At 51.9% G+C, this 25,806-nt stretch overlaps 2 protein-coding genes across 6 annotated transcripts in view; one reads left to right on the top strand and one right to left on the bottom strand.

The window, feature by feature from the left end:
• The window catches only part of Gbx1 (gastrulation brain homeobox 1), a 22,409-nt gene extending 10,332 nt beyond the window's left edge, over positions 1-12,077 (top strand). Inside the window, exon 3 of the mRNA XM_026789368.1 lies at positions 9,633-12,077. Within this exon, the coding sequence (XP_026645169.1) occupies positions 9,633-10,183 (551 nt within the window). The 3' untranslated portion in view covers positions 10,184-12,077. The remainder of the gene's footprint in view (positions 1-9,632) is intronic.
• A 780-nt stretch (positions 12,078-12,857) lies between these two features.
• Positions 12,858-25,806, bottom strand: part of Agap3 (ArfGAP with GTPase domain, ankyrin repeat and PH domain 3) — a 51,666-nt gene continuing 38,717 nt past the window's right edge. For 2 of the 5 annotated variants that reach the window (XM_026789394.1, XM_026789397.1), the window contains 8 exons: positions 22,009-22,177; positions 18,267-18,434; positions 16,771-16,911; positions 15,087-15,241; positions 14,896-14,986; positions 14,526-14,748; positions 13,632-13,887; positions 12,858-13,502 (listed from right to left, as the gene is read on the bottom strand). In XM_026789394.1, the coding sequence (XP_026645195.1) occupies positions 13,296-13,502; positions 13,632-13,887; positions 14,526-14,748; positions 14,896-14,986; positions 15,087-15,241; positions 16,771-16,911; positions 18,267-18,434; positions 22,009-22,177 (1,410 nt within the window). In that variant the 3' untranslated portion in view covers positions 12,858-13,295. Of the gene's footprint in view, positions 13,503-13,631; positions 13,888-14,525; positions 14,749-14,895; positions 14,987-15,086; positions 15,242-16,770; positions 16,956-18,266; positions 18,435-22,008; positions 22,178-25,806 lie in introns of all 5 variants that reach the window. The other 3 variants (XM_026789395.1, XM_026789398.1, XM_026789396.1) reach the window with 2 other exon arrangements.

Here is a 25,806-nt window from a genome sequence, read left to right as displayed (position 1 = left end):
GGGTCTGTGAACACTGCTTCCCAGTGAGGTGTGGGTGTGTCCACGAAGAAGTCAGAGGCTGGCTGGCTGTGTGCGTCGTGTGGTGATGTCAGGCGTGGGTCTGAGACTGGGAAGACATTACCATCAGAGACTGGGGAGGTGGAATCAGGCAATGGCATAGCAGTGGAGGTGTGTGTGCCTGGTGTGCATCGAGGGCGGCAACCAGAGCAGGAGAAGCTGGCCTACAGAGCTGGCCTTTCTGTTGCTGCCGTCCAGTTCATCCTTTAGCTATACAACACCGGATTCTAGTCTCTTCACACAGTCAGTGGTAAGAAGGGAGGGGCACAGAGGTGCCAGCACAGGTTGTGCCTGGGAAAGACGGGCATCGACCCAGCGTTGCTGCTTCTTTGAGGAATATAACTGAGACTAACCTGAAAAACCCCAGTGGTCTTTACCAGAGAGATGAGGGCCGTGGCATTTATCACAGAGTTACCAGCTATACAGGAAGACCTTTACACTGAGTCCTGGATTTAAGGAAAGTCTTACTGGAGGGCTAAGGATATAGCTCAGACAGCAGATTGCTTGTCCAGCGTGTATGAAGCCCTGAGCCAGATCCCCAGAACCGCAGGTGTGGTGGTCATACCTTGAGTCTAAGCACTGAGGAGGTGGAGGCAGGAAGATTAGCAGTTCAAGGCTGTTCTTGATGAATAGTAAATTTGAGGATTTGAAGCCAGCCTGGAGCTATATGATAAACTATATCAGTGGGGGGGTGTTGGAGGGGTGGCTCAGCAAACTATATCAAAGTGGGGGGGAGTGTTGGAGGGGTGGCTCAGCAGTTAAGAGCATTGGATTCTATTCCCATCACCCACTTGATTGCTTACAACTTCCCACAACTCCAATAGCAGAGGACCCCAAACCATCTTCTGCCTTCCCTGAGCACCAATATGCATGCAATAAACAGGCATTCATGCAAGCAAAATATCTATACACACAAACATACATACATATATACATACATGCATGCATACATAAATCAGACAGAATCATCATTGTCATAGCTCTTCAAATAGCTAGTCACTTTCCACAGAACTTTGCTGTGAGAGCTCGCCTTAGAGGTGGCATAGGAGAGGTAGCTACTGACCAAGACGGATACTTCAGGGGTGATGGTGGACACATGAGTTTGAGGACAGGCAGAATGGAGCATTGTGCTGAGTGTGATATAATACAGGCTCCAATTTGTCTTTGCCTATTCTTGTTTTGGGACTTATGACATAGGCCAGGTTGGCCCTGAACCATGATCTTACTGCCTTAGTCTCTCAAGTACTGAGATTACAGCTGTGAACCACCAAGGCCACCTGTGTGTCTGGCTCTTCCTCTTTCCTTTAGGCTTCCCTGTCTCCATTTTGACCTGAAGTGCTCTCCTGTGCCCCCCTGGAATCTGCTTGCCCCTTCCTCTGCAGTCTTTTCTCTTCATCTGAATTCCCATGCTCTTACTGCTTCTATTTGGAGCTGGAAACAAAACTGTTGACTGGCTGACACTGACACTTAATCAGGAGGGCCGTGGAGATGTTTAACTTCCAAAGGAACTCCAGACTAGGTGGTGCTCTGAGGAAGGGCATCAGAAAATGGGGCGGGATTGTCTCCGATGGACTGTTGTAGGTGTGGGGTGGAGGACCTCATGTCTGCAGTCTGTTGGTCATTGTTGCACCTTGTGACGGCATCCCTGCCCCCCAGACAAGGTTTCTCTGTGGAGCCCTGACTGTCCTCGAACTTACTCTGTAGACCAGGCTGACCTCGAACTCACAGAGATTCCCCTGTCTCTGCCTCCCAAGTGCTGGGATGGCTCAGTGGTCAAGAGCACTGGCTGCTCTTCTAGAGAGAGGACTGGCTCCAATTCTCAGCACCCGCATGGTGACTCACAACCATCTGTAACTCCTTGGGCACCCGGCACACGTTTGGTACAAAGACATGATTGCAGACAAAACACTCATGCAAATAAAACTAAGCCACACAATTTAAAAAGGTTTTCTATTGCGGGGGGCGGGGGAAGGGCACTGGACAAGAGCTGTTACTTTGAGCGGAAGGCAAGGGGAAGAAAACCTGCTGGAAACGCTGGAATGAGAGCTAGGTTTCAGAAACTGAGATTCCGGATGCAGTGCAGTGTCCCCAGGTGTGGGACTTAGAACATCATCTCACCCTTTCCCAGTTCCATTTCCTTCACCTGACATCGGGTTAGCGACTCTGCTGTCTGTGCTGATAGAGTGGAGCAGCCCTACATCTTCAGCCTTCAGCCAGTGGCCTAAGGTAGAGAAAACAGAAACGTGGAAAAGGCGCAGGAAAGTCCAAGGTTACACAGAAGCATCCTGGGCAGCAATGATGTTAGAGTCCATGAAAGGTCGTTGGGTCTGAAACAGCCTGGTGTCCTAGTTTGCTTTCTGTTGTTGCAATAAAGCAATTTGGGGAGGAAAGGGTTTATATGGCTTCAATTACAGCCTACCATCAAGGGCAGGAACGCAAGGCAGGAACTAAGGCAGAGGCCACAGAGGAACACCGCTCACTGGCTTACTGCTGACTTCTCAGCCTGCTTTCCTATATAACTCAAGATGGCCTGCCCAAGGATGGCGCTATCCTCACTGGTCTGTACCTTTTCACTCAATCATTAACCAAGAAAATGTCCCCAAAGACGTATCCACAGGACAGTCTGGTGGAGGATATCCCTCCATTGAGAGTCTTTAGCTGTGTCAAGACAGAAAAACTAACTGGAACACGTGGGGACTTGGAACTCCCCTGAGCTTGTCCCAGAACTGGGAGAGGCAGAATCGCAGTGATCTAGCAAAGGTCCTCCTGTTTCTGTGGAGCGGGGAATGCCAAGGGGCCAGAGTGCAGAGACAGGAATGCTCCTTAGGTGCATCAAGTGATGGAGACAGTGGCATGCCAATCACGTCAAGTCAAAGGGTTGAGCAAAGAAAGAGCTGGAAGGGGACTGGGACAGTCCTGGCCCGCAAAGGTGCCGTTTGGTGCTGAGGGCTGGGAAGTGCAGCTACATCTCTCTGGGGAAATGACCTGGGATTTCTCCTGCCTTTTCATCCCACCAGCTGGAAAAGAATGACTGTCTAGGGAGTACGAGAAGGGAGGGTCTTTGTCCTGGGAGCCAAGTAGGGCAATGTTGGTGCTGTTGTTTTTCAAGAAGACGAGAGAAGTCAGAACTTGGGGCTTCTTTCAGCCCCACAAGTGACTGCTGTCTCCTGAGCCTCAGGAGCTGGGACATTGAGGAACAGCTCAGTCTGAGCGTGTCCTGGGGCCCAAGTCTGAAGACGTCCCTTCAATGCCATTCATCTTCCTTGGTGACTCCAGTGTAGCAGGCAAGTTTGGTGCTGTTCCAGGCTGGCCTCGAACTCACCATCCTCCAGTCTTGACCTCCCCGGTGCTGGGATTTCTGACAGACACGGCAATGCCCAGCCTGAGCACTGTATGGTCTCTCTGCTGGGAAAATACCTCCCATAGATTCTCTGTGGCTGGTGAGCTCCTCTCTAGCCCAGCTGGACCCATTTACTCCTTTTATTTTTGAGATTATAATATAGCTACAATATTTCTCCCTTCTCTTTCCTCTCCCCAAACCTGCTCATATGCCCCTCCTTTTTCTCTTTATAATTCATGGCCTTGCTGGGCAGTGGTGGTGCATGCCTTTAATCCCAGCACTTGGAAGGCAGAGACAGATGGATCTCTGTGAGTCGAGGTCAGCCTGGTCTACAAAGTGAGTTCCAGGACAGGCTACAAAGCAGCAGACAAATGCTCTCTCTCAAAAGAAAAAGAAATCATGGCTTCTTTTTCATTAATTGTTATTACATGCATATTACTAAATACAACCTGTTCGGTCTGTATCACATTACTCTTATATGTTTTCAGGGCTGACCACTCGTTGCTGGGTAACCAATTGGTGTACTCTTCTCTGGAGAAGGCTATTTCTCCCACTTTCTCCCTTATCTGTAGTCTAGTGGATGGGGGAGGCCTTGATAGGACTTCCGGTCTCTGGAGCCTCCACCCTTCCTCTGAGGCAGCCTGAGTGTAACCTCTGCACTCCGAGGGGTGGCAGCTCTCTTGACACCAACTCTCTGAGTAACTGTAGTTCAAGCTTTGCGTGTTCGGGTTCTCCAAGTCCACGAGGAACAGTCCCCAGGTCCTATAAGTCACAAGAGCAGTCACAGTGACTTCTGCCTGTTTCCTACTACCCAGCCTTCTGCACTGTCACCCGCCCCCGCCCAAAGCCAAGGCTTCCCCACAGGCTCTGGGGTCACAGGGAGCCTCGCGCACACTCTGGCAGCAGTCCTGACATTCCCACACATGAGGCCAGGACCTTTCTGCCTCCTCGGCAATTTCTACCTCAAAACAGTTTTCATTTTGCTGAAGATTCCCCTTCCCCAGAATCCTTGTTTCCCATTATAAATTGTTTTCCATTATAAATTGTTCAGTGGAAGCTGGTCATGATAGCTCACACCTTTAATCCCAGCACGGGGGAGGCATACACAGGTGGATTTCCGTGAGTTTGAGTCCAGCCTGGTCTATGTAGTAAGTACCAGGACAGCCAGGGCTACTTAGAGAGACCTGGCCTCAACAACAACAACAACAACAACAACAACAACAAAATTTAAGATGTTCAGTGGCATCTTGTTTTATCAGCTGAGTCCATTTTCTTTCTTTTTTTTTTTTTGTTGTTGTTGTTTTGTTTTTGTTTTTTCGAGACAGGGTTTCTCTGTAGCTTTGGAGCCTGTCCTGGAACTCCCTTTGTAGACCAGGCTGGCCTCGAACTGGTCTACAAAGGGAGAGATCCACCTGCCTCTGCCTCCCGAGTGCTGGGATTACAGGCATGCGCCACCACCGCCTGGCTAGCTGAGTCCATTTTCAACTGGAAATTTTCTTCTGTGGATCTGACGTCTGTCTAGTCCAGTTCCTCTAAATCAAACTTCACAAATAGAAAATTGATGAGAAAAGTTTGACAGCTAGGCATGACAAACCCAAGCCATGTAGTCCCTCTGTAGGCAGAAACAGGAAGATCGCTGCAAATTTAAGGCGACCCTGGTCTCCATAGCAAGCTCCCAGGCACTGAGCTATTTTGAGAGACTTGACCTCAAGCAAGAAGCAACAGGCTTCCTTAGTGCTTCTGTTCGTTTTCAGTGAACCACAAAAATGTGGGATTTTTATTTAGACTCTTTCGCTATTGACATTTATTATAAACCAGATAAAGGAAAACAGCTTGCATTTCTTTTTCCCTCCTCCTCTTCTTTAAAGCAGGGTCCCACTTCAGTCCTGACTGAGGCTCTCACTGTGTCCATCAGAGAGCCCTGAATCCCTAAAGGTCTGCCTGTCTCTGCTCTTTGTGTTGGGATTAACGGTGTGTGTACCACCACACCCAGCTGCATTTCTTTCTTTCCTTCCTTGCTCTTTCTTTTTGAAAAACGATGCATTCATTTATTTCATGTGTGAGTGCTTTGTCTGCATGTATGTACGTGTACCAGGTGCATCCTTGGTACCCCAGAAGGTCAGAAGAAGGCATCCAACCTCCTGGAACTGGAGTTATGGGTGGATAGTTGTAACGAGCCATTGCTCCAGCCCCCTGCATTTCTTTCTTAACTAAGTTATGAGGAATTGGTAAGCTGTGTGAGCTTGCTGCCTGCGGGGCCATTCATTCCTGGCCACTGATTCCATCTAGGTTCTCAGTGTGCCCTCTGCTGGTGGAGCAAAGAGCAAGTGACAGCAGCAAATGTGTCTGTACTGGGGGTTGGGGTTGGAGCGAGGAAATGGTGCTGTTCAATTTGTCCGTCCCTGGCTCCTCCATTTTCCCTGTCTCTGTAAGAAACTCAGCCTTCCACGTTGTCTGGTTCATCATTCAGCTTCCTGCCACTGCTGGGCCCTGCTCCCCTCTAGCTTACGTTCCTCTCTGCCTGCTTCCCCCGTTCCTTCAGTCGCCCCTCTTTGGGATGTCTTCATTGTTCCAATGGCTGTCCTCTGAGGCCAGCTTTTGGTTGTGTGTTCCCTCCACTGCCCCACCCCCACCTGAGTCTAGAGGTGGCTTATCAGAGTCTTCACTGTCACAGTCATAAAGGCCCAGGCAGTAACTCTTGCCCCTGCCACTCAGTGCCCCACAGGGATCAAGAAACAGTGAGAGGCCATGAACCCTCGCTCCTCTTGCGGCTTTAAAAGTGGCAGGGAGGGTGGCCTGCGTGTGTGGGCTGGAGTTTCTGGATCTGTCTGAAGACAGAGGGATGGATGAGATGATCTCAGGAGGGCTCTGCCGGATGGAGGAGCGGGGAGCCTCCTCTCAATCATCATCAATTTAGATGTATTGGACGCCTCCCCCCCCCCGGGGGGCTTGGCGCTGTACTAAATGGTTCCCTCTATCCTTCAAGCCCCGAAATCCAGTTTCTGCCCTTTTAACACTGTTTAAAACTTTGCGCCATTTGGGTTATGTTTTTCTTAACATATTATTATTACAGAGTATGTTTTTAAAATTGAAACCATAGGACTTAGTAATAGTGCTGGGATTTTCTTCACTTCTTTTAGTGTCTTAAGATCCTCTAGGACTCCTCTGGGTATGATGGGAAGATCGGCGGCACATTGCACACTGGGGTGCGTGCGTAGGGAGGGAGTCATCCTGATGCTGGGAATGGGTGGGGCTGAAGGGGGCTACCTCAGGAGGTCCTGAGAAGGGGGACAGCTGGAGAGAGGGAGAGAGCATGCATGCCTGTCCTGGAAATAGCTACTTTTATTTTGTTAAATATTTATTAAATGCCTACTCTATAGGTAATTTTTAAGCTACCAAAGCTATAACCGTGAATAAAATACGATTGAAACCCGCATTTTTGTGAAGTTTGTATTCTAATAGGAAGAGACATAGTTTGCTTTTTTTAAATAAAGTTGACATCACTCACATATTATGGCAGTACATGAGTCCAAGAAGCATCCAAATTCTAAGAGGATGACAAGGAAGAAGGGCCAGCCCGAAGGAGCCAGGGAGGGAGCCAATGCCTGATCTGGGGAGAAATGTGGTGTCCCCAACAGAGACAGGGCTAGGGACAGGTGGGTACAGAAGACAGGAAAACCACTAGAAGAAGCAGGTTTGGTGGTTAGAAAGGGCCCAGCTCTGGTCAGATCTGAGAGGCAGACTTGTGGGGGAGGGGTTGGGTAGGACCATGAAAGGAGAATAAGAGTATTGTCCTGGTGGAGTCCGGAGATGGGGAGGAGGGGTTTCCTAGGTCAGCTGCGATAGCGTAGTAAGGGTGAAAAGCTTGGAGGAAGGTTGAGACTTCCATTTGGGACTTGAGAAGTGTGAGTCTGTGCAAATGGAAAAAAAAATGGTATGAACAAGATCCCTTAGCAAGAAGAAGGAGGGTACCATGTCCCAAATCTTTAGCAAAAGACTTATTTGCTTTTATCCTGTTATTGTGTGTGAACGAGTCTTGGCCTGCATGTATGTCTGTGCACCACGTGCATGTGGTGCCCATGGAGATCAGAAGAGGGCGTCAGATCCCTTGGAACTATAGTTATAGGCGATTCTGAGACATGTTGCTGAGTCCTAGGAATAGAACACGGGTCCTCTGCAAGAGCAACCAATGCTCTTAACCACTGAGCCGTTTCTCCAGCCCTCAGGCCTTAATCTTGCAGAAAAGAAAAGAAAATATTTGTGACTAGAGCTGAGGTAATATTGGCACTTTTCCGAGGCACCTGAATGGCAAAGCTGCTTATGGGAAGGTAAGGGGCAGTTTGGATCTTGGCTGGTCTGCTGCATGAAGGTGTTGGCTGCAATAGTAGGGTTGGGGACAAGGCCTCAGAGGACCCTGAGGAGAAAGAGCAGGCCTGAAGGAACAGGTATGGACTCACTGGGAGGGAACAGGTTGTTGACTCCAGGCCAAGTGGGAGGGTCTACAACAAGGGAGGGCCAACTGCTCGCCTTCCCTTCCGGTGCTATGCCTTTGTACAGCCTTTCTCTTACTCTTCATTCCCTGCACCCGGGATCCCGTTTGCTGTGAGCTGTAGTCTCACTGCTGAACATGCCTAAGGGCTGTGGATGCGGTGTGGGTGACGTGGGCGTGGGGGTTGCATTGCTGCTCTCATCCAGTCTACCTTCACTGAGCTTCCTTGGGTTCTTTCCTTACTGGTTACTGGGCCGTCTTTTAAATTCCTATTGTTTTCTTTGGGCAGAAAATAAAGAACTTTGCAAAACTCACATACACACACACAAAAGAAAAAAGTAGAGGAAATTATGTGTGTATGTGAGAGAGAGAGCGAGAGAGAGGACAGCTTTTTTTTTTTAATATTTATTTATTATGTCTACAATATTCTGTCAGGCCACAAGAGGGCACAGATCTCATGTTGTTGTGAGCCACCATGTGGTTGCTAGGAATTGAACTCAGAACCTTTGGAAGAGCAGGCAATGCTCTTAACCTCTGAGCCATCTCTCCAGCCCGAGAGGACAGCTTTTGAAAGTTGGTTCTATCCTCTTGGCATGTGAGCCTTAGGGGCCCAACACAGGTCACCAGGCTTGGCAGCACCCACTATGCTGGTCTCTACCTTAGTTTTTTTGAGACAGGGTCTCTCACTGAAACTAAAGCTTACTATTTTAGCTACACTGGTTAGCTGGTAGCCCCCCGGGGTCCATCTCTGCCCTGTGGCTGGGGGTACAGGTGCGAGCCACCATGGCTGACCACATGTGCTTCTTTATGTTGGTGTTGTAGATCTCTAGCCGGTCCCTCGTGCCTGTACAGCTAAGCCGTCTCCCCAACCCTAAAAAGCATTTGAAATGCATTAGCAGTCATGACAGAGATACAATTAAAACCAGTGATTTAGATTTTAGAATTAAGATAGATGAAAATACTTCTGTCCTGTGATACACAGTCACCCACTAGGAGGTAAGATGTCCCACATCCCCTCCATCTTCCCTGCTGACGCCGGGCTCCTCCGTTGGTGCCGTGCAGGCAGCGCTGGCAGGAGAGAGATAACGGCTTGCTGACATTAAGGATGAGCCCTAGAAAGTTTGGTCACAGATAAGGAGGTGTCCATGCTGGGCGCTTTCCCATCAGGGCAGTCTGGTTAAGAGCTGGAACCAGGTAGAAGAGGAGATCCCATTCTCCAGCCTTGTCAATTTCTTGGCTTCAGACTTGAAATGAGACCAAATGACTCTGCAGTTTCCGTCTTGACATAAGATTCTGTGACCTAGATCTAGTATGTGTGTCTGGGGGACTAAGAGTCAGGATACCACTTGCTCTTGGGATTCCTGGGAGCTCTAGCTCCCTCCCGCCAGCTCCCACATTGTTTCCTCCCGGGACTGCTGGTCGGGGTTTGGAGGGTGGGTACCAGGTTTGGAGGAAGCCGGGAGGTGGTAGGGAGCATGAAATGGGGTGGTGGGAAAGTTGGGGGGTCACTGTCATACGTGTTGCCTCTCTGCTTTCCCACAGTGAAGTCTGCTGGTTAAAAACTTTCTTCCCATTCTTTGTTTCCCTAACCCTTTCCCCGTGTCCCCTTGGATGCCCATCTTGTCTCCCGACCCATCTCTTCCTCTCCGAATGTGCTGTTTCCTATTGTCAATGACTCATTCCTGGCCATGCTTCCACGTGCCGCTCCTTCCCCATCCATTGGTTTCTCCATTCCACCCCCCACAGCAGAGGGGAAGGTGTACAGCTCAGATGAGGAGAAGTTGGAGGCCCCAGCAGGAGACCCAGCAGGCAGCGAGCAGGAGGAAGAGGGCTCAGGCGGTGACAGCGAGGACAGCTTCCTGGACAGTTCTGCAGGGGGCCCAGGGACTCTTCTGGGACCTAAACCGAAGCTAAAGGGAAACCTGGGGACTGGTGCTGAGGAGGGGGCACCAGTGGCCACAGGGGTCACCACCCCTGGGGGGAAAAGCCGAAGGAGGCGCACAGCCTTCACCAGCGAGCAGCTTTTGGAGCTGGAGAAGGAGTTTCACTGCAAGAAATACCTGAGCCTGACAGAGCGCTCTCAGATCGCCCACGCCCTCAAGCTCAGTGAGGTGCAGGTTAAGATCTGGTTTCAGAACCGCCGGGCCAAGTGGAAGCGCATCAAGGCTGGCAATGTGAGCAGTCGTTCTGGGGAGCCCGTGAGAAACCCCAAGATTGTGGTGCCCATACCTGTGCATGTCAACAGGTTTGCTGTGCGCAGCCAGCACCAACAGATGGAGCAGGGAGCCCGGCCCTGACGGGGCTCCTGGGGACCAGAAGGCAAAGGATCTGCACCTGTCCCTGCCCAAGACTCATTGGGTGCTGCCCACTAAAGGGGCCTCGTGGACCTGCTCCGGGAGAGGTCAGCTGTGCTCCCTGGATTGTAGACATGAGTGTTTGGCCTGGGACTGTGCTGGAGCCCTCAGACCTAGGGATTTCAGGGGTGCAGGGTTCAAATTCTGATCCCCGAGAGCTTCTGGAGCAGAAGTGGACTCCGAAATGCCCAGGACCTAGAGGGTTCCATGGCTAAGGCCTGTGGGAGCAGCTTCTAACAGAGGGGAGAAGTCCTGGGTGGTATCAGCCTGGGGCCACAGTTCCTTATTTATTTTGTGTAAAGTTTGTATATATGGAACTATTTTATCTTTGTCCATCTGTACTCCTAGGGGCACCGGGACAGTTGTTTCCTTGAGCCTCACCTAGTCTGTCCCACCCTACTGCTTTGTGAAGGCGCTATTGTGCTGTTCAGTATAAGGACATGCAAAGACATGAGATGGAACTGTAATGGCCAAAGTGAGGGGTTCTTCAGCAGCCCCCTCTTCCACTCTTAAGCATCCCTCCACAGTGCATCCAGCCCCCACCCCACCCTCCTGTTGCCACTGGCTACTTTGTCCCCACTTCCCCAAATCTTTCTGTTCCTGGTGTCTTCTCTTAGGGAGAGGTGGCACACTTTGGGGAGAGACTCAATTCAGTTTGCATTGAAGGGAGATCCCAGTTTAACTTGGAGAATGTCCAGGTCACCTACATAGAGGAGGACACTGTCCTGTCAGTGACTAGGGCAGGACAGGAGGCTCACTCCACCATGCAAGCTAGATAAAGAAGTGCTTCCTTTACAGAGGGCACAGCTTCATCTCTGCCTTCATGGCTATCTCATACGCAGGACCTGGGGCAGAGACCCAGCGCCTCTCAGCTCTTGCGATCTTAGCTGTGCTCTCTCCTGTCCATTATTACATTTGGAAGGGTTAGGCTCCCATCAGCCTCTTCTACTACAGAGCAAGATGGGTTGAAAGAAGCCACTGCCGAACTGATAGGACAAGAGTGAGTCCAGGATGGTTCTGGAAGGTTCTGGGCAGAGATGATGGGCGGACAAATCCCAGGAGCAGGGCTCTAGACATCTGCAGATGTTGGGGCAAGGAGACTGTTAAGAGAAACGCACTGTGGCTGCTGCTGGGGTAACGAGCTTTTGGGGGAGAGACGTGAAATGACGTTAGGGAGAGCGGAAAACAGAAAAATGAACAAGCTGGATCAGGCAGCTGCCAACAAGGGAGGAGTCCTGCCTTACAGGATGCTCTGGCCACGGGTGAGCCTCAGAGTGGCAAAGGTGTCAGTTTCACGTTCATGTACGTGTTGAATACTTCTATGAGACCAAGTCAGTCTGTCCTTAGCAGTTCATCCCCCCCAAGCAATTCTCTAGTGAGAACATAGATCTAGAGTAAGGTTGTCTCTTTCTCTGGTCCTTGGAAATTTAACTCCAGTAAGGCGTGGGAACTTAACCTTGAATACGCAGTCCAGGTCCAGCTCATTCCCAGCCAGGTGGACCGCAAAGTCAAGAGACTTGGATCCCTTATACTTGATCTACACAGAAGTCAACACAGAGGTTAAGCTCTTGCCTCTTCAGCAGAGCTGGATGGAGTCCAGGTTCTGAGAGGGCAAGTGACCAGCATCCAGGCTTTTGGCTTTCCATACAGCTTCAACTGTGCTAAGCATGGAGCCAGCCCAAGCAGCTTGTCTAGCAAGTCTGGAGCTAGCCCATCCTGTGTCCGGGAACCAAGTCCTGTACCTACTTATGGCACTGTTCAGATTCTGTCATGTAAGACTCTTAACAGACTTGAAAGGGGGGATGTGGATGAAAAAATAAAACCTGGTTTCCTCTCAGTAGCGTTATTTGATTATTAACTGACATTAATTGGTGGGTTAAGTGCCCCGGCAGAGCAGCAGCCCATCACCTGTTCAAGATGTTTCAGAAAATATGGGCCACTAGCAAGGTGGTTTCAGGGATAGGAAACAGATCCAACACTGAAACTCAGCCAATTCTCATCTATTATAAACTAGAAGGGAGGCATTTCCCTAGGGTCCTTTCAAGAATAAAGGGACATGGCAGGAAGAGAAGAGAAGGGGATCTGGACTCTGCTTCCAGCTTTGCTCAGGACAGGGTAAGTTTAGAGCGCTGCTGGAGGTTGCGGTGGCTCTTGGCCCCGCCCCTCCCTTCTCCTCGAAAGGCATGGGCCAGCCACTTTATCACACAGCTGTTCTGTCACTCTGGGAGAGCCTCCACACAGCCCTGAAGCCTCCCTCAACACTAGCCACCGTGGTGTTGGAGTCTCTCTGGAAGAAGCAGAGGCTATGCCGTTGCACACTGGCCAGTGCAGGGCGTGCTTACTACACAGAACGCCAACGACAGCAGAGATCATTGGCAGTTTTCAGGAGGGGGCGGTGAGAGGGTAAGGTGGCACAAAGCAGGAAGTAGAGCCAGTCTCCTCTGTCATGGGCAGGTTTGCTCTGTCAGCTTCCCCTGCCCAGGACGGCCGAAAGAACTGACAGGAGGAGGTAACTAAGGAGAGCAGGGACCATAAATCTCAAAACAGACCACAAAAGCAGAAAGTGGAGGTGAAGGTCACTCTGGGAAGGTCAGGAAACCGAGCACAGAGAAATGACACCACACATACAGCCTGGTTTATTGGCTCATCATACACACGCCACGTATATACACAAACATAAATACTTCGATGTACAAATTTTACATGGGACTCACAGACTGGCCCCCTGGTCTCTCATCCTGTGTCCTGTCCTTTCCCACCCATTGCAGGGTGAAGGCTTGTGGGAGCTGTCATGAGGAGGCAGGGTCTGGAGGAGGGAGAGGTCCTGCCCCCCTCTCCTCACAGGTACCTCCAAAGGGTTCTGTCCCTTAATGGCACCATAGGGCAGAGGGCTGCACAACACACTCCTGCTCTCTGCTGCAGCTCAAATCCCAAAGCTCTCCTCCATCCCTGGACTCTTCTCCTGTCCTCTTCTTCACTGTGCATCCCTGCTTCTCCATCTCTGTGTCCTCCAGGCCATGGAGTCCTTCTGGTCCCTCTGCCCTCTTCCTGAGCTTCATAGGAGACTAGGGCTGCGGTGCAGCTCTGCAGAGGAATTGGTGCCATTGGCAGGCTCTCTGTTGGGAGTGGGTGCTAACCCACAGCCCTCCACAGGGCACCCATGCTGAATCAAGATGTCCGCACATTCCTGGCTGCCGGCCCGGCGGGCATAGGCCAGCGGAGTCAGACCCCGGGCATCACGGCTCCTCACATCCACCCCGTACTGCAGGAGAAAGCATATTCACAGTTGGCATATGTGGAAGGAAAGGCTTCAGCTCTCAGGGCAGGGGAGAGGCAGCTTCTGAAGGCTGAGAAGGGGGGCCCAGGACAGGCCAGAGGTACCCAGACTCACCCAGATGAGCAGCTGTGTAAAGACCACATTGGCCATGGCACTGGACAGGTGCAGGGCTGTCCTCCCATCACCATCCCCGTATGTCTCGTTCACCTCCTCCTTGGACCCATGGGCCAGCAGCATCACCAACAGCCGCAGGTCATCCTCCACTACAGCCCGGAGTAACTGCTGCCCCAGCGGCACATCCGAGCTTGGTAGCGGGGCCAGGAAGAGCTTCTGTTCATACTTGGCCCGGATCCAGCGCTCCTTTTCCTCTCTATAAGCACAGGCCCATCAAGGCATGAGGCAATGAAGGCAGCAGGCATTTAGGCAGGGACTAAGGAGGACTACTGCAACGATGAGAGTGAAGGCACAGAGGAGCCCAGGGACCCCAGGGCCCTCAGAGGGGCAACAGGTCACATAAATAGGATGGTATTGAGTAAAAGGGGAAGGACACTGAAGGGAGACCTCTGGGGCCAGTAGGGATACGAGGGCAGAGAGGGCAGGAAGATTCCAAGCAGGCCTGAGCGGCAGCTTATCAAGCTGTCTGAACTCTTTGCAATTGGTAGCACTGGAACAAAGCGGGTGACAGCTTGAGAGGGGGCCATGGCCACCCTATCTACCACCCATTCTCCCCATCTCAGCATGCAGGCTTGCACACAGGAGCCACACAGTGATATGGGTCCTGCGCATGCGGCTCCTGCTGGCCCCTGACCTACCGATAACAGCTCAGAAAAGGCCCTGTTGTTGTGAGACGCCTGAGTGACAGGTGCCAGCAGGGGAGGGACACCCCCAGAGGCCAACCGTCAAGCAGAGCAACAGCGCTTTAACCCTTCTAATACTACCAGTGCTATAGGTTCTGTCCCCCCCCCCCACAGTGGGGCCTGGCTGTCTCCTTCTTGGGTACTAGCTTACCTGCAGGCTTCGGGGCCTGGCTTCGAGTAGCCATCCAGAGCCCCCTCCCAGACACTGTTAGCCAAAGCATTGCCCATTGCAGTCATGACAGCTAGCAGTTCAGGTGGCCAGTCATCAAGGTCCAAGGAGCGGACCCGGGACAGGTGAGCCCCCAAGTGTCGGTGGATCCCTGAACACTCGATACACATCAGGGCACCCAGATTCAGGCTGGCCCAGTCTGGATCTATGTGGGCAGAGGGAGAAAGATACAGCAGGTGGCACCCAGAGAGAGGGCCCTTGAGGAAGGTCACCCCTTCTGCATACTGTCCACCACCTCATGCCACTAGAACCCTAGACACCCGGCTCCCAGATCTATTGTCCTTGTACTCACTGGGGGCTTCACAGTCAATACAGAAGCTGTTGCCACGGACCGTGCGGACAGCCTGCACAGCCAGAGCTGTGTTCTGGTTCCCCAGCCGAGTCTGCCATGAGGCAAGAGAGATAAGGATAGTCAATCAGTCCTAAGTCCCCTCCCTGGTTCTCACCAGCCAGGCTCTCCAAGCAGGCTCTACCCATGCTAACCTTGTCCTTGGCGCTGCGACAGCCCTGGAGGCTGGCGAGGATTTGGGCCTGCACGCTCTGTACCCACAGCTCCCGTTCTTCTGCCGTTGAGGCCTCAAAGTGCCAGGTCTGACCGGTGAGGGACACCACCACAAACTCAAAGGACTCCTCTGCCTCTGGGGAGAGGACGTTTACACTATTAGGGCTCTTTGCCAGCATACACACCCAGGGGCACACCATTGCCACAACTCCATTCAGATCCTGCTTCGCCAGCACTCATCCTTCTTCCTCAAATATGCCCACGGCAGCCCTAGGGCAGCACTATTTAGGATCATTCACAAGCAGGGAAACTGCCTGCTCGAGACCAGTTTGAGTCCTTGTCCTCCATTTCTGACCACCTGTGGAGTCAGGAAATGACGGGGCCAGTACTCTCTTCCTGACCATAGCAGAAAGGGACACCATGAGAGGACATCCGGAGGAAGGTGAGCTAAGTGTCTGGAGAGGAGGTGACGGGCGCTAGAAGGCACATGCTGGGCAAGGAGGCGGGTGCGAGCACCACCCGTACGTGTCAGCTGCAGCCTCCTCATTTTGCAGCTCATTAAACCCAATATTCCGGACGGCGTCAGCCCAGGGCTCCTGGGAGCTGGGCCCCTCCCCCACTGCCCTGGCATAGACAGGCAGGAAGGGCAAGTGGGTGGGGGAAGACATGATTTCTCCAAGAACCGGAGGATGGGAACCAGCAAAAACCCAAGGACATCTGTAGAGGCAATAGTGGCCAACACCAGGGCTGCACTGTGACCCCAGGATTGTGCTCTCCCACTCTGCTCCCCTAGACCCCTTAAAGACAGACAGATCTATTCCCAGTGGCCACTGTCCCTAAAGAGCTGCCAATAGGCAGTGTGACTTGTCATGGGGGCTAAGAGAGACCTAGTACTTATATGGCCTTAGGGTGAGCCATGCATTCTGCCAGGGTCTTCCCTGATCCTAAGTTCTTGCTGCTTCTCTGCCACACTCCTGAAAATCTCCCCCTGCTGGTTCCTGCTCTGGGGACCCTTAAGAGCACTGGTTTTCCCCCACGTGTAAACTGGAACCTCTCCTCTCCAGATCCCTCCTTGTGCTTTCATGCTCATTCTACCACCACTTGGGAGGTCTTGAGTCCCCAGACCACAGGACACTGTCACCATGACTTTGTATCACTGTCCAGATGCACTTGAGCCACGCCCACCCCCACAACAGTCAGGACACAGATGAGAACTTGCAAGTTCACAGATGCTACTTATGTAAAGAACTCCTCCGCCCCCGGGTGCTTGGGAAGACGCTGGAGGAGCAGTGTCTGGTGACAGAGACCAACAGAGAAAGGTCAGAAGAGCATCTTGACCACTGAGCACACGTGTGAGGCACCCCACATCCCCAGAGAGCACTGCCAACCCTACATGCGTGAGGAACCTGCCATGGCTAACTGAAGAGACACAGAACCAGCCTTTCTTGGCAGGTCTTGGAAGCTCTCATGCTGCCTGCCTTTCTCCAGGAACGACAGAAGCAAGCCCAGCTCAACAGGAAGGATTCAGTAAGGTGAAGGGTCTAGGTTACCAGAGGGTCATGAGTACTTCTTTCAGGAATCATTCATGAGAGTGTTTCCTCCATCTATCACAGGAACAACTGTGCTGCACCCATATCCCACTGCCCACCTCTGGGTCCCCCTAACCTTCAGCAGCACTGCTGGGGCCGTCTGGTCGGGGGGTCCCGGTGGTGCTCTTTTTCCGGCGGTGCTTCTTCCGGTTGGAGTGGGGAGATGGGGGAGGCTCCAGCTTGGGGCTGGAACTGAGTACCTCAGCTGGGCCACTGGCTGGTGAGGGGAGAGGTGGAGATGTGTGGGAAGAGGGAGGAAAGCTGGGCACAGGGTATGGGGAGAGCCAGTCCTGCTCACTCTAGGTGGGTGTGCAGGGCACCTTCTCTGGGCCAGGGACTGCCCAGGCCTCCCAGCCCCAAAGTCTCCTGCCCTGAAGGAGGAGAACTAAGAGTTGGAAACTTAAGCAGAGTGGGATAAAGCAGAGGGAGGCAAGAGCTTCTGCAGCCTGGAGGGGTGGAAGGCGGGCGGCCCAGGGAACTCACAGGGAGCTGAAGCCCCAGCAGCTCCGCACCAAATTTATCCTCAATCACACTCCCCGCTCCTCACAATTAATAGCAGAATTAGAAACAATCAGGGAGCTGCCTAATTACTGTCAATTAGAGCGCGCTAATCAAGCTCCGCTCCCACACCCCGCCCGGCGCTCACCACTAAATGTCAAACTTCATTAGAGGCAGACACACTCCCTCCCTCCCTGACTACCTCCTTCCAGACTCAACAGAGGGGCTTCACCAAAGCCCAGACAGGCCATGGGTCGGTGACCCAAGGGAATGGCCCTGGCTCCATGCTTACTTTCCCCAAGGTGGCCTTGCTTCAGGATGGGGACATGTAGGGGTTCTTCTGGCTACTGGGCCCAGAGCACAGTAGCTGGGCTTTCTGTTTGTACTGGGAGTGGGGAAGGGTCTGTGAGAGGCCTCTGTGAGAAAAGTAAAAGTGACCCACCCCCCTGCCCAGTGAGTAGGAGCTCAGGAGGGTGGGCGAGCAGGGCAGAAAGGGTCTGTGGCCAGAAAGTTATGGGATTGGGGGAGATAATATTTGGGAAGAGCAATGGAAACAGGATGGCTGAAAGCCAGTCTCCAGCTCTTTGGTCAGCAGGCCCAGTCAAGGGAAGCAGGACATGGGCAGAAGCCTTTCAGGACAACCCTTCAGAGACTAGGATGCTCTCTGCAATGGCAGGTCAGTGTTGCCCCAGACGTGGCTCTCACTGTGTACAGCCCCCAGCCTCCAATCTCCCTATTCTGCTTCTCTGTCCCCCTGCCGAGAGGCTGATGAGCTGACTGTGCAGGGGGCTGATGGGGATGCAGGAGGGCTACCAGCAATGCTTGGGGGCTCAGGAAGAAGGAGCTACAGAGGGCAGGCCTGTAGGCCTGGGGTCAGAGAAGTTGGCTGTTGGGAGACGGGACTGAGTCCCTGAGGTACCCAGCCCTGCAGTATACAGTATCTGAAACAAGCAGTGAAGGATTCCACAGGGCCCACCCCATCACTCTCTAGGCTTCTGGGCGCCCTCTCTCTCTCTCTCTCTGACGTTTCAGCAGAGGCCATAAGAGGTGGGAAGTGGCAGAGCCACCACTCACCAGGGTGCTGCACGCTGGCAGGCAGGGCAGCTGCCTCATTCCACTGGTCAGCACTGGAAACCGAGCAGGAGCGCTGGTGCAGCCCCTCAGGGCGCAAGCCAGCCCAGGCTGAGCTGCCGTGGGGGCGCTCAGAATGCAGGGATGCGCTGCTGGCCAAGTGGGGGGCACCTGGGGGAGGGGAAGGATCAGGCTGGGAGGAGGGACAGGTGGGGGCTGCATAGAAATAATATGCTAAACAAGTCACAGGGCAAAGCCTGAGTTAACTCCAGCTGGACAGTGACCAGAAAGGAGGGCCTGGGCTTCACTGGGTAGCGTCAGGCTCACCAGGGCGTGCCAAGGCCTCCTGCAGCCTCCATACCTGAAGGAGCGGACTTCTAGCCTTCATATCCTCCTTTCTCCAAGAATATAAAGGACCACAGTCATCACTATGATTGAGAGCTGGGAGAGGCAGGGGCATGGGTGCACACAAGGTCATCCATACTTGAGGTCTCCTGGCCAAGGCTGAGTGCTGCAACCTGTCACTCCCCTTACTCACACCCCACTCAGGTCCCTGCATCTAGCACTTCAGTCGGCATGTCACTTGCTTTGCCTCAGCTTTGCTGCCATTCTGACGAGAAATAAGTGTATCAAATTCAAGTAATTATGTCTAATTAGTATTAGTAATTATCCTGTTGGGCTGGAGAAAATTAATCTTTCGTTTCCCATCAGGGAAGAAAGGCAAAGCCAAGGGGAATCGAAGGCTTGAGGAGTTCAAGGCTGGGCAGGCACAGCCCACCGTGGGCAAAGAGGATGAACATTCAGCTCTCCCTGGCTCCACCCAGGGCCCAGATAGAGGCCTTCTAAATTGAGTCTGGCAACAGCCACAAAGCCTGCGTTACTTATGGGGCCTAGGAACCGAAGCTTCTTTCTCCTTCTTCAGTGTCCCCAAGACTGAGGGTGGTGATGAGGCTAGGAAGAAACAACCCAACAGATGGCCCAGGACAGGTGGGACACAAACCCGAATGTTCTCAGGATTCCTGAGAAACTCCAGTGTGGAAGTTCAAGTGCAAGCTGATGAACTAGAGCCAGCCAAAGCTGGAGGAGGCAGGCAAGGGCAAGCAAAGAGAAATGCCAAACGGCTGGTCTTGCAGCCTGGCAGGCCAAACATGTGGACTGGGTTTCTGGATGTCTAAGGAAGCACAGAGCTGAAGCAGCTGTAAGAGGAAGGGGGGGGGGGCCATGCTACAAATGCTCTGCAGAGTGGCCCTTCAAGGCAGAGATGAGCTTGATGCTACTCTTCCAGTTGCTGCATAATGACTGGACACAGTAAGAGCCTGTAACACGAACATGGTACCCAGGCTTCAGCTCCCATCCTCAGGTCTCAGGTCCCCTCCCCTAAACATTGGAGGCCCCTTACTTTTTTCCCTACTTCTTCCTAGTCCCTATGCCTTCTGGATTCCAAACAGGACCCCCTAATCCCTTGCCTGGACCAAAGGTATCATAGGCCCAACTTCCTCCCCAAGCCCCCAACCCAAACCCTGAGGGAAGGAAAGTACTTTCCTTTTCTTTGTTAATTCTCCCCTCATTACGCCTGCAATCCCACAATCAGTGTGCACTGTAATTGTCGAATTTGATGCTAATGATTAATGAATTAAACATGGAGCCATCAATTAGTCCTCCGAGGATAATTCTGCATAAAGCAGCGGATAATGTAATTACAGTAACAAAGATAATGAGATGTTAACATCGCCCGGTGAGCGAGAGACATGTGTGAGTGTGCATGAGGGTTGGTGTCAGCATGCGGCAGGAGGAACTCGTGCTTGGGAAGCGTCATCCATGTGTTCTGTGTGTGGGTGCCATAATTAGAGGAGTGAGTTGCTGGGGCTCCCTCCTGCATTCCACTGTGGCATCCTAGGTGAAGGCTAGGAGGGTGGGCCCAGACTGGGATGGGACAGGCCAGAGGCATCTTGCCTCTTCCGTTTTTTGGGGGAATACTCCAGTTTTTCTCTCATTACCCATCTTCAAAGACAGGTCTGCTTTTTGGCCACTTTACCCCTACTTCCTGTGGTACCAACAAGAACCCCACGATGAGGCTGGCCAGATAGGGATCCCTGGGAGATATCCTAGCAGTTCAGCCCTGAGGACAGCATATGACCCAATATTTTTGCCACCAAGGCCAGCCTCTACAGCCCACCCTATTAAGCAGGCTATCAGCAAATAACCCCATAGGTAGAATACGTCTTCCTTGGCCTGTTCCCTTTCCGCTGTCCAGAGTTCTCCCTGCATACACTTCAAGGGCTCCGCATTTCTGGCTCATGTGCTTAATGGAAGCAACAGAGTAAATCCCAGATCCCATACCTACAGGATTTTATAGACAGATTAGTGCACCTCTCAGTCCTTGTTTTCTCATGGAAACAGGACAGTAATGTCCACGCATTGCTGTGGCCCTAGTGCCCAGGTCAGCGACAACCAGTGTGCTGGCACAGATCAACTGATGACATCAGGTCCCTCTTTCAGCTCTCCCCACACCTCCAGCTCACTCAGAAGGAACCAGCCACAAATAAGGTACCTTGCTCCAAACAAGGACCACTCTTAGAGGGTGGTAGAATATAGCTCATTGGTAGATTATTTGCTTAATGTGCACAAGGCCCTAAGTTCAAATCCCACCCGCATTTACAGCGAACAATTTTTTTATTGTTTGGAGTTTGTCCTTAGGCCTATCTATGTTCTCTCAGTATCTAAGATGCCCTCCTATCATGTAAAAAGAACTCCCCATCTCTTTACACCCTCGGCAAGGTGGCACATCTTGGGAAAATTGGTAATTCTATGAGTGGGCCTCTGGGGCAAGGCACAGGGTCAGCACTGGTGAGCCACCTGTGTCCTGAGTCAGGACAACTGAGGACATTAAGCCCTACAGAAGGGTCCAGAAATCCAGGGCAGGTCTAGGAGCAAAGGAAGTGAGTGAGGGGGAGAAAACAGGCCCAGGGAGAATGAGTGGTACTAGGACCTGGGGCAGAGGCCTTTCTTGAGACCACACTGTTACATGAAGAGGTCAGAGTACAGTCAGGGACCAGAAGATGACTTTGTGATTAAAAGCACACACTGTTCTTCCAGAGGACCTGGGTTTGATTCCCAGGACCCACATCAGGTGATTCACAACTGTCTGCAACTTCAGTCTCAGGGGAATCTGGATGCCTCTGGTCCCGATGGACACTTGCACTCATTCTCACAAACATACACAAGCACAAACACACCCACACACAGGAAAGAACACAGTCAAAGAAAAGCTACCCATACACAACTGTTTACTCATGGTCCCGCACTCTCCCTTCCCTGCCCTCCCAAACCACTGGGTTTAGACCCAGTGCTTTCTGTGCAGAGACCCTGCATCTACTACACCTGAAGTGGCTGCCTGGGTAAGCCCAGGCAACTCTAGCCACTCCTGTGGCAAGTCAGTCACTGGCCTACCTTAGCTAAAATGCAGGGAGGCAGGCCAAGGATCACTAGCTGTCCCCCACATCCCAATCCCAAGGCTCCCAATCCCCACCTGATAGCAAAGGCTACCACAACTAGCACTGTTAGGTCTGCATACAGGATATGACTCCAGGTGGAGAGGATCTTCAAAGTGGGACCTTGGCTGCTGAGCATGTTCGCAGCTCTGACGTCTAGGCTGAGAAGCAGCCTGTTGTGCTAGGCCCATTCACACCCACCCCCACCCCCCATTTCTGAAACTCCCCACTCTCCTTCACAGTAGCCACCTCACCTGTGCCTCCACCCAGCTGTGTGTTACTCCGCTCCATGGCCAAGCCATTGGCACGGGGACTGGTGCCTGGGGCTGTGGTAGGTGTGGCTCGGGGCAGGCGTTTCCCTGGCACTTTCACGGTGGTCCGTAGGAGGTCAATCTCCTTGCCATGGATGTTCTGCATGTAATCCTAAAGGTGCACAGACGACAGAAGATGCATTAGGCACGGCTCTCCTCAGCAGCTTGTCTCCAGTACTACCTAAGACTCTTCCCTTACCGCTAACTTGTGGGGCGGGGGCAATGAAGACTCACACACTTAGTCTCAAAGCAGGTTTTTTGTTTTTTTTTTTTTTTTAAGATTTTATTTATTTATTATGTATAGAAAGTCTGCCTCCAGATCTCATTACAGATGGTTGTGAGCCACCATGTGGTTGCTGGGAATTGAACTCAGGTCCTCTGGAAGAACAGTCAGTGCTCTTAACCGCTGAGCCATCTCTCCAGCCCCCTCAAAGCAGGTTTTTGAGGCCCAACCAAGTCTCCAAATCTGGATCACACCCAAGTCTTCACAGTGCTCAAAGTTCAGCGAGGAAGACAGTATGAAGGCTTAAAAAGGCTCTGGAGCCAAGCACTTAGGCTCAAGGCCATGGCTTAGGTGGTAAAGAGATAGATAGGGCACCTGTGTGGCTGCGGAGGGAACAATGAATTCTGAGCTAAGGACAGAGCAGTTCCAAGTCTCCATGATACTCCTATCACAAGTTGGGCACTGAGGAATAATCAGCCCTTAGGACGATCCTGGATGACAATTTGTTTGTTTATAGGACAGTCTTGAACTTTTTCCGATGGACTTGGGAAAGCATCAATGCACACCATGGATTTTCTGTCAGTAGGACCTGTCATCATCAGACTGTTATTTGCCCATCCCTGGGTTGTGCGTTATGTACAATATATACAGTTAATTTATCGGTATATTTCAAATTCCAACTAGCTGAGTGAGGTGTTTCCAGACTCAACTCACGGCAATCCTCCTGTCTCAGTCTCCAGAGCATTCTTTGCCCTATGTTGGAGATGAAGAAGCTGAGGCTTAGGAATGTTAATCGGCTCAAGATCACAGTAGGTAATGGAGCTAGACCAAGCCCAGGTTTGGAGATTCCCAAAGTTTGCCTGCAAGCTAAAGACTACAGAACCCTCTGTCTCTGTAGCTTTTGGTAAAAGCTAGACCTGACCTGGAGCCTGGCTTTGACTACAACTTCCCATCTCTCACTCCAGACTGCTTTGGCTTCCACATGAAGATAGTTCCAAGCTCTCAATCTCCATACTGTATGACAAAAAATTCCTCCCTTGGTGCTATGTAACTTCCTGAGAGAAGAATCTAAAATTGTATTGATCAGATATAAAACCCAACCAACTGCTGCTCCTCCAAGGTGTATTGAGGGCTGAGTTTTAATCCCTGCCTCCACTACATCTTGATTTGTGTCTGTGCCTTCCTGCTTTGTCTCTTCCTGTGATAAGGCCTGGCTCGGGCACAGCTGTTCTAAGATTTTGCTCATTTTTTTGGATTCCTAGAAAAATCTACCAAGAAATCAAAGAGAATAGCCTCCAATCCACGAGGACCTTGACACTTCTGGCTTCAAGGTCGTATGCCCACAGACTGCCTCAAGGACTGCTCACCTGACCATTCTCTGCCCCACCAGGCACTGCTGCTGGTCCTCTGGTTTTTATTTTAGTGTCTAGTATGTAACTTTTCTCTCTCCCTCCACTCCAGGCTTGGTTCTCCATGTGCTCACCTCTAGATCCTATACACACTGATCTGAGTCTCTGGACACACTAGCTCTGGCTCCTGCTCACCATCTTCAGTCCTATACACACTGATCTGAGTCTCTGGACACACTAGCTCTGGTTCCTGCTCACCATCTTCAGTCCTTATATATAACTACGTCTTGCATCGGCTGCTCCAGACAACTACCAACAGCTGGCTGGGCCAAATGCCCAGCTGTAGTCCCTCTCCTGAGGGAGGGGCTTGGGTTGCTCCAGTTCACATGGAGGTCACAGCAATTATAACAGTTTTCAGGTCCTACTCAAGCTCTGAGATGCCCAAAGCTGGGATGTGGCACGAGAAAATGACCCTAGGCCAAGAACAAGAGCTACACAGAGGGATTTTATTCAAGGCCAAGGAGCCGATAGCTGGCTAGCAGAGAAAGGACTGCCCAACTTCTGCATCTGACTATACCATATCCTGTGGCTTAGGCAGGAAGAAACCCTCAGAAGTTTGGGCTGAGTGGTGGGCTGTCTGATGCAGCCTGGGCTTGGAGGGCATGGTGAGGAGCCTGGAGGAGCACCAGCAGGAACAGGGACCTCAGGCAGAGAGCAATAGCGTTTCCCTCCGTCAGCAGAACAGGGGAGCATGGTGGTGGCAGCGGCTGCTCAGGAGAGCGGTCACCACGGCTGCCTTTATTACCCACCATCAAACAGCAATTTCTTCCCCAGCCTCCTCGCTAATTACCCAGCCAGCGTTCTCATCTCGTTTTATTACTGGAATTAACAACGAGTTCAGAGCGTGGAAAGCTATTAAGATGTGTGATTAAGCCACATTCAATTAGTTTCTACAAACAATTTAATTGATGTTGCAGATAGAATTAACAGAAGGTGATTGTGTGAATGGCTCCGCTGGCTGCAAAATGGGGGAGGCTGTGGCAGGCTCTCTTGGGCCAGGCGAGATTCGGGCACGAAGCTTGCGGCCTGACCACCAACTCATGCTCCACGTGCTGGGCCTAGCTGCCTCCATTACTAGAAGAGGCCTAGACACTGTGGTCCTGGCTCTCAGGTGAGACCTGTCCCCTTCAGGGAAGCCAGACAGACCCAATCAAGGCTGAGAATTGTTGGGGCCCTTTCTTTCACTGTCGAGATTAAGGTTCTAGCATCCGAGGGATCTACGATTCTTGCCGGTTAGACTGCTAGGTCACTGCTGTGCTAACACACTCCTGAGGTCTGAGGAAGGTGGCAGATGGAAAACAGAGGAGAGAGCAAGGAACAGCAGGAGAGGATGGACAAGCCAAAGCCACAGGGCAGGTCAAGCTTTCAAGGGAACTATCAACTCTGATGAGAAGAATCTACAGGGAAGGCCAGGCTAACTGCTATGTCAGTGCCCCCGACACCCAATGTGATGGATGTGATGGTGGAACCAGCTTTTTGGCTGTCTGACCAAGTGATGCAATTTGAGATACTAGCCACACAATCCTCACAGAGCCCAAGGGGGCCTGGAGGGTTAGAATCCAAGAGACTAGGTCAATGGGCAGTCATCTCTTAGAGTTCACCCTGCAAAGGCATTAGGGCAGGCCTGGAAGTTCCTGGGCCCAGGTCCTGTCACACAGTACAACTATGGTGAGAAGGAGTCCTGGGAGACTCGGATGCCCAGCCAGGTCCCTGGCAGCTTTACCTGACTTACTCTCCGTTCTGGCTTTTGCAGCCAGTCTCAGAGGTAGGTGTCCTTGGTAAGCACTGGCAAGTTCAGGTAATACTGATGACAATAGATCCTCATCTTCGTTCAATTACTAGCTGGGTGGCTAGAATGCGCTACAAACCTGCTGAGCCACTCCTTTCCAGCTGTAGCTGTAGGAATGATGTTCCTACTCCCTTCCCTCTTGCCCTCTGGTTCCAAAACCAGAACCTAGCTTGATACAATTGAGCCCCCCTGCCCCGGTCTCCACCCCTCTTCTTCACCCTGGCTCCCCTCCCTTTCCAGTACAAGGAACAGCAAAAGGGACAGACCCCCACACTCAGCCATAGTTGCACAACCAGAAAGACACTATTGAGGATGTAGGC

The sequence above is a fragment of the Microtus ochrogaster genome, unplaced genomic scaffold (assembly GCF_000317375.1).
Source record: "Microtus ochrogaster isolate Prairie Vole_2 unplaced genomic scaffold, MicOch1.0 UNK18, whole genome shotgun sequence".
In the NCBI taxonomy this organism is placed as follows: Eukaryota; Metazoa; Chordata; class Mammalia; order Rodentia; family Cricetidae; genus Microtus; species Microtus ochrogaster.
The sequence above is the reverse complement of the archived record's forward strand: the minus strand, read 5'-3'. Positions and strand labels throughout refer to the sequence as shown.